The sequence below is a fragment of the Macrobrachium nipponense genome, chromosome 7 (genome assembly GCF_015104395.2).
Source record: "Macrobrachium nipponense isolate FS-2020 chromosome 7, ASM1510439v2, whole genome shotgun sequence".
Lineage (NCBI taxonomy): Eukaryota > Metazoa > Arthropoda > Malacostraca > Decapoda > Palaemonidae > Macrobrachium > Macrobrachium nipponense.
In genome coordinates this window covers 97301717-97314031 of record NC_061109.1, presented here as the reverse complement: position 1 = coordinate 97314031, position 12315 = coordinate 97301717, and the positions used below count along the sequence as shown (strand labels likewise).

The 12315-nt window shown below is 37.3% G+C and overlaps 1 protein-coding gene across 1 annotated transcript; it reads right to left on the bottom strand.

Moving 5' to 3' along the window:
• Positions 1-668: 668 nt before the first annotated feature.
• Positions 669-11314, bottom strand: LOC135217108 (uncharacterized). The gene is made up of 3 exons (XM_064252803.1): positions 11152-11314; positions 3550-3611; positions 669-2259 (listed from the first exon to the last, which is right to left on the bottom strand). Exons 1-3 carry the CDS (start codon positions 11228-11230, stop codon positions 1858-1860), a joined length of 543 nt encoding a protein of 180 aa, XP_064108873.1. The 5' UTR covers positions 11231-11314; the 3' UTR covers positions 669-1857.
• Positions 11315-12315: the final 1001 nt, after the last annotated feature.

Here is a 12315-nt window from a genome sequence, read left to right as displayed (position 1 = left end):
TAATGACATAAACAAACAGTAGTAGGAGAATATAATTTTTGCTGAAATACCTTGCTCATGTGACTTTAAAAAGCACATAAAATAGCTCAAAATAAAACCCCCCAGCTAATTAGGCTCGCTTCTTATGTCGTGTGATCGTTGCCATATGTTACAAAGGCGACCAGAATTAACCAAGAGTATTTAATTTTTCACAGAGTTCTTTGAATATTTTGCAAAGTATTCTGTCAATATCCACAGATCAGGTGAAACATAATGTTGATGTTGAATGGTGTTATCTGTCACCTTTTGGAACCTGTCGTAAGCAGCAGAAGTTATTACTACCCAATGATAGGGCAGAAATTATCTCGCCAAGGGCCGTTTGGAAATTAAATATCTCCCGATTTTTCTATGCGGTTCAGTTCAATACAATAAAAACAAAAAGATGTCAAGGAGAAAAAATTTAATCTAAAAAATGTGTGTAAGATAAAAGAAGTGGAAAGGTTTGATATAAGAATACACTTGAAACTGTTGCATTTATCACAATTATCCTTGGTTGCTTTATAAGTAGTCTGACATAATGAAAAATATTGTTAAAATGAATGATAAAACGTCAATTTAAATGACTCGCTGTACAATAATTTTGGAATTAAGTTAGCTTTCAGTGATTAAGCTGTCTATGAAGACTGGCGATAAAACAGATTATTGATAGAACGTGTGAGCTATTGTTACCATCAGATTCTTTATGCTCCCTTTTGTCACCTAGCTATTTACTGCAGAATTTGGTATACCGTCTAAGTAAGCTTTTTTTTATATTGTCAGTTTGGTATGATTCTTTGTTCGTTCGTGGTACCCTTCTGGTGATTTTTGAGAAGTGAGGTTTTTACAGAGTTGTATCAGTGTGATAAACAAACAAATTTCCCTGAAAATCGGGGTACTCTAGTCAGATATGTACTAATTGAGGTCTTGTCTATGTAACCCCTTGGGTTGATTTCGTCTTCTCCGTATTTTACCTAAAAATGATTGGTCCCCCAAGCGGAAGTCTCGGCTCCATAGGTTCTTCTCCACTGCATCTTCGATGCGTTTTCTGCATTTAGAAAAAATTGTATCTTTGACAAGATCTACTTCTTAATAGTTATTGTCACATACCCATAGATCTTGAAAATCTTCTGATGTTATTTCTCATCCCGCAAGTTATTTGGAGATCATTAGCGTCCTTGTAAAGCCTTGCTTCAAATCGCCCATCCTGTGCGTCTTCCACGATTCGACTCGGGAACTTTCCCGCTGTGAGATACTGTGAAACAGTGGCGCACTTCTGTTCTGAAAGGAAACTTCTGAAGGAAGGTTCGTCAGTAGGACGATCGATTGTCTCTGACTATATTTTTCACTCTGACGCCAGAAAAATATAAAATTGATTTATCATTTAACTAAGTAACATGCAATGAACCATCACCAATGCAAGATCATGGGAATTTAAAGCATTCCCTACAATGCACGGACTATATTAATACAGCAAATATTGAATTGTTCAACAAACTCCACAAGAACGAATCACGAGTGACGTTTAAAATTGTTAGATAAAAGCATGGAAGAAGTCGAGGAAAGGAGACAAATGAACAAGCAAAACGAAGTAAGGCAATGGCCCGTTGGAAAGGCCATTTCTTTGGCGTGCTCAAATCATTCTTATGACACAGTCGTGAATGGAAACAACAAAATATTTGTGCAAAGGTGGGGTTATCCATAAAAGAAAATCAACTTCAAAATGTAACAGAAAGCGGATGATATATTACCTGTGTAATAGAACGTGATGAAGTCCGACATTCCAGAAAAGTATATAATCTTTACCAAAACTATTGGCTGGACTCTATTAGATACTGAGAATCACTGACCGTCTTTATTTCTGTGTGGATGCAGGGCTTCGACTTTGATATTAAAATCAATGTCAGCACGTTTGAGATCCTTGGGAGGGATGTCTAAATCGAAGTTGATGTCTAGATCGAAGCCCTCAGGAAGTCCAGGTATGACGTCTCTTTTGCTCCTGTTCTTTTTAACAGTTGCCCTCTCGTCTTCTCCGTCATCTTCATTTTCAGTCGGCTTCACCAATCTTTTCACTTCACGGCCATTGAATTTGAGATTTTTATATAAGTTTTCATTTTGCTTTGTGTCGATTTCCTCGAGAAGTGCAACTCGGCGATGTTTCAAGGGTAAATGAACTCTACCTGGGATTCGAACTGCGCCATCTTGAGCTTTTATTCGATTCTTAACGTTTGGCATCGCATGGACCTGTAGCTCGATGAGAATAAAGCAAAATAGATTGACAGTCGTGAAAATGGGCAAAAGGGACTCGTGCGCATCTTTAGGGAAACTATTGTCCGCTGTGCTTCTGAATCAGCTGGATCGTAGGTGGGACTAATTAAGCTGATTGTGTGGATCAGGCTAGTTTAGAAGTTCAGAAAGAAAATGGAGGAAATGAAAGCCAGAGCAGAAAGGAGAGTATGACAGATCCACCTGCTGTTGTTGTGTTCACTGGAGTCTTATTCTTGGATCTAGCACAGCTTTCTGTTTAGATCAGTAAAGGATGACGAACCTGACGTATCTAGTTCGTCGAAAGAAGGTTTCATAAAAAAAGGCATACGATAAGTAACAACAGAACTAATAAGGTGATGATAAATTTCGTAGCTTTGAAGAGATTATTTATATTTAAAATTCACGAACATTTACGTTTAATCTTAAATATCAATTTTTTAAATCAAAGGAATGAAACGTTCAGGGTAAAATATAATGAATGACTTAGCGGCATTTATTGGTGTTCATCATCAAGCTTTACATTTCAGTTTTGTAAACTGTACTGGCCATAACGAATCCATTACCTCTTGATTACTTAATAGAATATGCTTTCCAATAAGATCCTTATATTCGGAAGAGGAAATGATTAAACAATTTCTTCCCAGGAGGGATTTGAGCCCAACCAGGATGAAGAAAATGAGGTCAGTGCCAACCCTCTGTCGTTATTGGTGGTGCAGTGAGTTGCCGGAGGGAAACTTCATTTATTTGTTTCCTTTTTTCAAATCCAGGACTTTCAGGGGAAACAGCATAAAAAAATCGAGAGGTTAAGTTGTCATAGTGGTTATTTGAGTGTATAGCTCTGGTGAATGATACCAGAAAATTTTATTACAACATTTGATATCCTGATCGCGTTTTCTTAAGCACTGTTATTTGTTATTTGTTTATCATTTCGTAAGATAATGCATAGGGTTTCATTGTTTGAGTTCCTGTAGATGTCACAGATTCAAGTCAATGATGTAGCTATAATTTTCAAGGCATCTAACTCAACTCGCCTGAAAAGGGATAGAACAACTCTTCCCTCTTACGCGAGTGAAAAAAGATGATATTAAAGGACAAAATAAAGCCATTCAGGTTTTCCTCGAGATTCTAGGACCGCTGATTTTTTTGGGTCATGGCCTCTACCCCAGAAGGAGGGAGACTCGAATATTTAATTCTTAATGCTAGATTTTTATTCTAGTCTCGCCCATAAGAAACTAGTAATTGCAATAAACAAAAGTCACAACTTACAGAACAGGCCACCAGCAGACACAACACGTACACATTTTTCATGCTTGTTTTGGCAGAAGCACCTGGAAAGGGCAAATAAAGATGCATAAAAAGAACATATCAATGGGAATTTCGTTAGGAGGAACATTAATTAAAGGCAAGTAAAGTATCACTAAGATGTTTATCAACAATACGTACATTTCATGTCAGATGAGGCCGTATACCTACAGTAGTCTTCTAATTAACTTTTTGAGGATAAAGGGAGGCAAGGAAGATTGAATAATGAGAATTAGTGTGGATGGTAGAAAACAGATGTGGTTGAGTCGTATAAACGTCTGAGAGTAAAGTTAAGTATATCTTAGTTTTACCAGACCACTGAGCTGATTAACAGCTCTCCTAGGGCTGGCCCGAAGGATTAGATATTTTTACGTGGCTAGGAACCAATTGGTTACCTACCAATGGGACCTACAGCTTATTGTGGGATCCGAACCACATTATATCGGGAAATGAATTTCTATCACCAGAAATAAATTCCTCTGGTTCTGCGTTGGCCGAGCCGAGAATCGAACTTCGGACCACCGGATTGGTAGCCGAGTGCGAAATCAACTCGTCCAACGAGGAACTACGTTTGAGAGTAAATGCCACTGACATTAAACAAGATGATTCACAGAATAGGCGAAGGGAGAAAGGCATCACGTGCATTGTAAAAACGTTTTGAAGAGAAGAGGAAAGCCTATGGAAGCAAAATTACTCGCATGAAAGGATTGCTCACACAGCATTCCCTGACAAACTTATGGTGAGTTTACGCTAGGCTTCACCCCACACTGTATGCATAAGACTCATCACACCAACTCCTCCCAAATTCTTGTTAGTCCCGCCTACTGGACTGCTCATCAAGAGTCACGCGCCACATCACTAAGTCACCCCAGTGAGCAGTCCAGTAGGTGGGGCTAACAAGAATTTGGGAGGAGTTGGTGATGAGTCTTACGCATGCAGTGTGGGATGTAGCCTAGTGTAAACTCACCTTTACTCTTAACACGAATTGTTTCCCTAATAAGTAAGTATCCAGGGTGAACATATAAGGAAAACGGGGATAAATAATGAAGTTAAAATGTTGGGACTAGTGAAGAGATAGATTATAGTTTTCTGATGAAAACTATATAATTCAAAGGCAGTAGCGGGAAGGTTAGGGCCCGGGTAATTATTTAAGAGTGCTGCCTCAATAGTTCGGAAGAAGGATTTGGAATGGAAAGGCCTCCCTCACACAAGTTCAATGCAATGCCCTATGTGGATGGCAGTGGAATTAGGGTAAGAGAGGTCAGTGCTCATTATGAAGTGGCTAATGCCACTGAATGTTCCCCACATAGGGGTTTAGTGCCGTCAGTGTTGCACTATAGGGATTATTTAAGGGTCTTCGCGACGGCCCTTCGGTCCTTAGCTGGAACATCTTTACATTCCTTTTACTGTACCTCAATTCAGTTTCTCTTCCTTCCATCTGACTTTCCATCCTCTCCTAACAATTGTTTCATAGTGCTACTGCGAGGTTTTCCTCCTGTTACATATCCGCTTCAGCGCTGCATGACCTCATAGATTCCAAAGCCTGACCTTTGGCTTAAATTCTATATTCTGTTTATTCTGAATGTGCCTTCGTTAGGGGTTCAGCCTTCATTCAGGAGTTGAAGGATGACGATACATCAATTATTGTCCTGTATATTGCAGAACCTCCCAATTTTTGGATACATTGTTTAAGCATAAGACTAGATTTGACGCTCCTTGTAGAGGACGAATTTTCGATAGTAAGAGTGTTAATAATCAAGACGTCATTTGATTCTGGCTTGTATTTTTCCGGCTTGATATAACGCCAGGATCTGTTTATTCTCTGGAAGGTTCATTCAACAAGTTTGCAGATCTTTTAGTTGAAAAATAGAGAATAATATTTTCATATGAAGTCTCAAAAACATAAAAGGATACTTGATTCCAACCACTATGTTGATTCTTTGAAATCGCAGAGGGAAAGCTTTAAAATACCTTGAAAATATTTCATATCTCTTTTGTGCTTAAAGATTCAATGGTTCTTCTAAGCATGTGTGTTTTTCAGGCAACGCTGAGTATTTCTACCAGAACGAACTCACACATAAATTATATATATATATATATATATATATATATATATATATATATATATATATATATATATATATATATATATATATATATATATATATGTATATATATGTATATATGAATATTTATCACATCACCGTGATTCATATAAATCATTCGAGCTACAAATGTCCTTTAATATCTAATTCGCTCTACCTCGGAATTAGAGCGAATTAGATATTAAAGGACATTTGTAGCTCGAATGATATATATATATATATATATATATATATATATATATATATATATATATATATATATATATATATATGTAGAATCTACTGGTCACTTTTTTTACCAGATACATATGTAATTGTAATAGTCACAATCCCCTCTTAACTTCTTGAATTCTTTGCTATTTTTTGGATACGTTTATCACTACAAAGCCTGAATATCGAACTTCAAAGAAATTTGAAGAACTTGTGATGTTCGGTACCGGGAAACGAACCCATGTCCCATAATCACAAAGAGGTCAGGTCGGCAACGTGACCTCTTTGTGATTATGTGACCTGGGTTCGCTTCCCGGTATCGGACATTACAATTTCCTCAATTTTCTTTCAAATTGGATCTTCAGGCTTTGTAGTGACAAGCGTATCCAAAAAATAGCAAAGAATTCAAGAAGTTAAGAGGGCATTGTGGCTATTACAATAGCATAATATATATACATATTATATATATGCTATATATTATATATATAATTGATAATATATTTATATATTATATATAGTATATATATATATAATAATATAATTACGTGTCTATATATACATATGTATATATTAGATAATATATAATTATAATATATAATATATATATTTATATATATATATATATATATATATATATATATATATAAAATATATATATATATATATATACGTTAGATTTTTTATCCACAGCACTTACCTCAGGATCGAATGAAGGCTTAAGTGAGACTGGCGAGTGGCAACCTTGCCGTACCCCTATTGTCTATTACGCCCAGTTGTGAGAAGGCCTGGCTCGTGTCACGAAACCCCAACCCCCCAACCCCCGTCAGCGTGTCACTGGCAGACATACTCACCGAAAGATCATAAAATCATGATCGGAATTTCGAATTTCTTCATAAGACTCACACACACACATATATGTATATATATATATATATATATATATATATATATATATATATATATATATATATATATATATATATATATATAGGTGTGTGTGTGTACTTTTCACTGGGCGCCTTTTCCCCTTCGGAGGAGATGGCGCCAGTGGCGCCAGAAGTACAGAGCCGCCCGAGTCCAGCCCTTCATTTTTACCTCATTAGACACTGGTACCTATTTATAGTTTGGTTTACCGGTGGCCGATTGGAATAGAGTGATCCTTGCATTTGGCAAACGGGATCTGAATGTCGCACCCACAAGGGTACAACGCCTATTTTGTTTTTGCGAATTGTCCATTTCAAAGATGGGCGGTGAGGTCGCCACATGCCCAAGCTCTCTCTTCTCTCTCTCTCTCTCTCTTCTCTCTCTCTCTCTCGCCTCTCTCTCTCTCTCTCTCTATACACACACACACACACACACACACACACACACACACATATATATATATATATATATATATATATATATATATATATATGCATATATATATACATATATATATATGTATATGTATATATATATATATATATATATATATATATATATATATATATATATATATATATATATGAGACTGCCATGACAGTCTATAATAGGACGCGTCTTGATAAGGGATGATTGCTCAAAGCAAAATATGTTTATAAGGACGCCAAAAAGATAGAGAATGGGGAAGAACTGGGAAACTTCGAGGAGGGCAATGCGAAGGACGGTATGAGCTTATTACAGAGGCCTTAATTTGCATCCCCTGGGAACCCGATAGCAATGCTGATGACGGAATTTGTGTTTCCCAAAATGATTCTACATTACTTTATATGATTTTCAATTTCTGTCAATATTGCTTCCATTCTCATAATTCTTTAGATATCTTCCAAGCGATTTAATTCGATTTGCTTTATGTTGAAGATTGGCTTTCTTTCCCTCGTGTTGCGCTACCACCGTTCGTTATCTACTAAACGCATACATACATACACACTTATGGTGCTTTGTACTATATATATCTCCAAACGTAAAGAGAGCGAGAGAAAGTCCACCTATGAAATACACCCTGGATTATCTAACTTCATAGGATATAGAAGTTATTGTACGATACACATTACTCATCACAAATATGTCTAGTTACTTGCCCATGTAAGAGTGAAAGATGAATATTCATAGAGCAGAAAATAAACCTTATCGCCTTTCTTAAGTTGGAGGTAATGGTCTTTCGAAACAAAAGGGAGAGGAAAGATACCTGTCGTTACAAATGTTCTGTTTTGGGCATTCTGGAGCTATCGTATATTTCTTTGTCGAGAAAAAGATCATAGAATTGGCTCTCCCATTTGATATCAAGTATGCGCTCAGTGACATTTTTTAAATTTAAAAAGTTTCTTCCTCCTGGCGAAAGCTTGAAAGGTTTCATAAAAGTTAGTTGACACCACACTCTCTGAACGGTCCGATATTTGATTTTTATTATTTAAGGTACAATCAATTTACTGTGACCCACCTAGACTTCTTGGGGGTGGGGGGCGGTGTAGTGCACCTCACGCGGTGCACTGTAGGTTTTACTTAAGGTTCTTTGCAGCATCCCTTCGGCCCTTAGCTGCAACCCCTTCCATTCCTTTTACTGTACCTTCGTTCATATCTCTTCCATCTTACTTTTTACCCCGTCCTAACAATTGTTCTATAGTGCAACTGCGAGGCTCTCCTCCTCTTTCACCTTGAAAACTTTTTTACCCTCAATTTCCCTTTAAGCTCTGAATGACCTCATAGGCTCCAGAGCTAGGCCTTTGGCCTAAATTTTATATTCCATTCCATTCCATGACCCACCCAGTTTTTAACTTCCTACATCGGTTCTCTGAAGATTTTCATCAAAGATTCAAATGGCGTGGCTATCAAGAGAAATGCACAAATGGCGAAAATTTTCACCTTACCATTTCATGACATTACAAACATCAGAGCGTTTGCCTTTGCACAAATTCAAGACTTGAGGTTACTATTGCTCTTCTCCTGAGACCTGTGGTATCAAAATTGACCTCTTTCTTCACTATTGTACCCCGATTGGCAACTTCTAGCATGTTTTCCCTGAGTATTTTTCGTTATTAAGGAATCACTTTATATTATGTCTTCACATATCCATACGTGTACATGTCTCTATTTCTCATTACGTAATCCAGCGCTCAAGGGCTTGAGGAATATAACAGGAGTGAGCGTAGATGTGTTTAAGAATAAGCTCGACAAATATCTAAACTGCATCCCAGACCATCCAAGATTGGAAGATGCAAAATATACCGGAAGATGTACTAGCAACTCTCTGGTAGACATTAGAGGTGCCTCACACTGAGGGACCTGGGGCAACCCGAACAAGATGTAAGGTCTGTAAGGTCCCATTCGGGTAGGCGGTTGGTTCTGCACTATCCGATCAAGCTAATGTAAAGGCCTTCTTTACCCACCAATCACGATCTTGTATCTTATCTAGATTGTAAAGACTTGTGTCAAGACCTTCTTTACCCACGAATCACAATCTTGTATCCCATCTAGCTAAACAGCAAGAATCACATGTATATGTTTGTGTGTAGAATTTCCTGGATTTTCCGCCGATATATAATTCAACAATGTATGTCCATTATGTCTTTTGTTATTACCATTTTATTAACTGCTAAGAAACACAAATTCTTCTCTAACTGTGTGCGAGTCGCGGTATTAGGTAATAAATCAACCTACGGGCTGCTCTATGAGCAAGAGCCCGTGCTGGCATAAGGCCAGCTTAATCTCCAACAACAACAATAATAAATCAGTAGTACCCAGTTCTGTCTCATTGCGACCTCACACTAAACTAAGCTAAATTAAACTTGAAATAATTTTTCAAATGAAGGAGCGTAAACTTGTCTCTCTATAATTCTGACCTGTAGACAATTCTTGAGTCTAGGGTCTGATATGACAAAACTCTACGATAAACATTCGTGCTTCATGTTTTAGTTCGTCACAGGCTGTCATTCTGTCTTTCACTGTACTGTGTACGTTTAGGGCAAATAATACATTTATTTATTGTCTCATCGGAATGGTCAGTATTAGTTAAATTGACTTTAGTGTCAGCTAAAAGCAAGATCTTTTGAGTACTGTGAAAATAGATTTAATTAATAACCTGCCCTTGTCCTCTTATATCATTGGAAGCTATGTCATCTCATGGAATTATCTGTTTACTCTCTGTTCTGCCGATTGTAAGTGATGTGGAGGCAGTTAGATTTAGGGATAATCACCACACTTCTTGAAACACCTCTGGTATTCAAAGAAGGCTAACATGTACATATGTATAGAAGGCTAACGTTTACATTATTATGTATAACGGGAATGTTCCACAAATGTTCATTCGCCAGGACAAGTGTTCGTCGATACCTGCCTATGAGAGGTCACGTGCGTCTTTTAATGACAATGACGGCATTCCTCCGAAAGTAATTGGCTTTTTCTGTGACTAATATACAAATATATTGTGGCCTCACCTAAAATGCTGTACACGCAAAGCTACGAAAACCAGCTTTTATACGTAACCATAATAATCGCAGTAATTATGATAGCCTCGGCTGATGTACCATGTTTGTCACTGACTATCGAATCATTCACAACCTTAGTCGAATCCCTACCAGAGCCGCCGCCATTTTCCAGACACTAGTGCAGATACAGCTGTCTGTTAGGCTCGGTTTTTAATCTTATATATACATTACGCACATACAGACATTCCCTTGCAAACCATGCTCTTAAATGTTCCAAATTCATCCACCGAAAGAGTAACTGCATCCTTTGTAGTTTATATACATTCAGGACAAGCTAACTGATGCTGTTACATGTATTCTGTTCTGCAAAGGTTGGCTATGGAATTATGTCCTTTATATTACGAAATATTACAGACAAAAAATCGGACACTGGACTTTAGATTCAGTGTTATTGGATTTTTAGTGGCGGTCTAATATCATTTTAATGTCTCTTGCGTATTTAAATATGTAAATAACTTGGCGTTTTCTTCTTAAAATATACAACCTAAACCAGGCGGAATCACATTTTTCATGGACATCATAAAACAATTTTGCTTAAGACGCCCACTATGTTACGAAGAGACCATCTACAAAGAACATGAAGTATTATAAAAATCAGTTGGCATTCTCCAGTTGACTCAAGTAAGACGTTTCTTGTTCTTCGCACTTTTGATTAAAATATACCTCCAGTAGTTCGGTTTTGTACCAGTGATATGGAGAGAGAGAGAGAGAGAGAGAGAGAGAGAGAGAGAGAGAGAGAGAGAGAGAGAGAGATTCACACAACAAAAAAGATGCATAGCTCATACCCGGGTCTTGTAGCCAAAATTTGATATCTTGCATTCCCTCGGAAATGAAAACCAAACACGTTATAAACAGGAACATCATCAATAAAAAGCTCTCAGCCACCTGTGGTCTAAATTGCACCGTTAACGTTCATTTAACATCACGCAAATTATGTTGCTCGAAAGAACTCTGATCATGGCAGTTAATATAGGTTACTTATGATAGCTTATCATCCACGAATATCACACGTGGATGCTACTCTCACTACTTACTACAGAGATCAGATGTGTCGCAGAACGTCTTTGTTCCTCTCTCTAGTCTTCTCTTGTGGAACATTACGCAATATCAGCTACCACTTGTTCAGTAGATAAAGAGTGTTTTCTCTCTCTCTCTCTCTCTCTGCCTGTCTGTGTTTTTCCGATCTCGGCATTCGTAAATCAAATATACATGTGTGTGTGTGTGTGTGTGTATGCTTGAACAATTTTGTTCTATGAATTCCATGATCGGAAAGACAAAACAGGCAGAGAGAGAGAGAGAGAGAGAGAGAGAGAGAGAGAGAGAGAAACACTTTATCTATTGAACACACACACACACACACACACACACACACACACACATATATATATATATATATATATATAATGTGTGTGCATAAATTTTTCTCAATCCTATACCTCTTTAAGTAATTCTGATAATGTAAAAATTAATTTCAGATTTACCTGACGTTTTCCAATACATTCATCATATTAAACACGATAAAGACTCCTATTAAGACAAGCAATGCTTAGATGAAGACGAAAATGGAACATAGCATTACATGTTACTTTGTTGAGAATACCGAAGATTTTCGTGAGGGAGAACGGCAGGTACCCATATCATGATTCAGACAATTCTGCATTATTCTTGAGCTTATTCTTAAAATAAACACACACACACACACACACAGTAGACTCCCAACCGCTGCGAGACATACACAGAATACATAAACTTTGTTCGTTCTATGACAGCAGCATCTATGCTTGACTATCACGAAATTTATCCTTGACCGATTATTATCCTAACAACATTCAATTGGTTGTTGAGCTCCTTAGAAGTTATTTCCAGTTCTCCGGGTCTGTTGTGGGTAACAGTTTTTCAAAAATCAAGAGGAACAGCAGATGTACCAAAGGTAACAAAATAGAGAAGAA

What these genes read in the sequence shown, in the direction of transcription:
- LOC135217108 (XM_064252803.1), bottom strand. Translation starts at nt 11,230, where the DNA reads ATGATGTTCCTGTTTATAACGTGTTTGGTTTTCATTTCCGAGGGAATG. An exon ending in ATTTTGGCTACAAGACCCGG is followed by an intron (nt 3,612 to 11,151) that starts GTATGAGCTATG and finishes TGCCCTTTCCAG; the next exon opens with GTGCTTCTGCCAAAACAAGC. An exon ending in GTCTGCTGGTGGCCTGTTCT is followed by an intron (nt 2,260 to 3,549) that starts GTAAGTTGTGAC and finishes ATCGAGCTACAG; the next exon opens with GTCCATGCGATGCCAAACGT.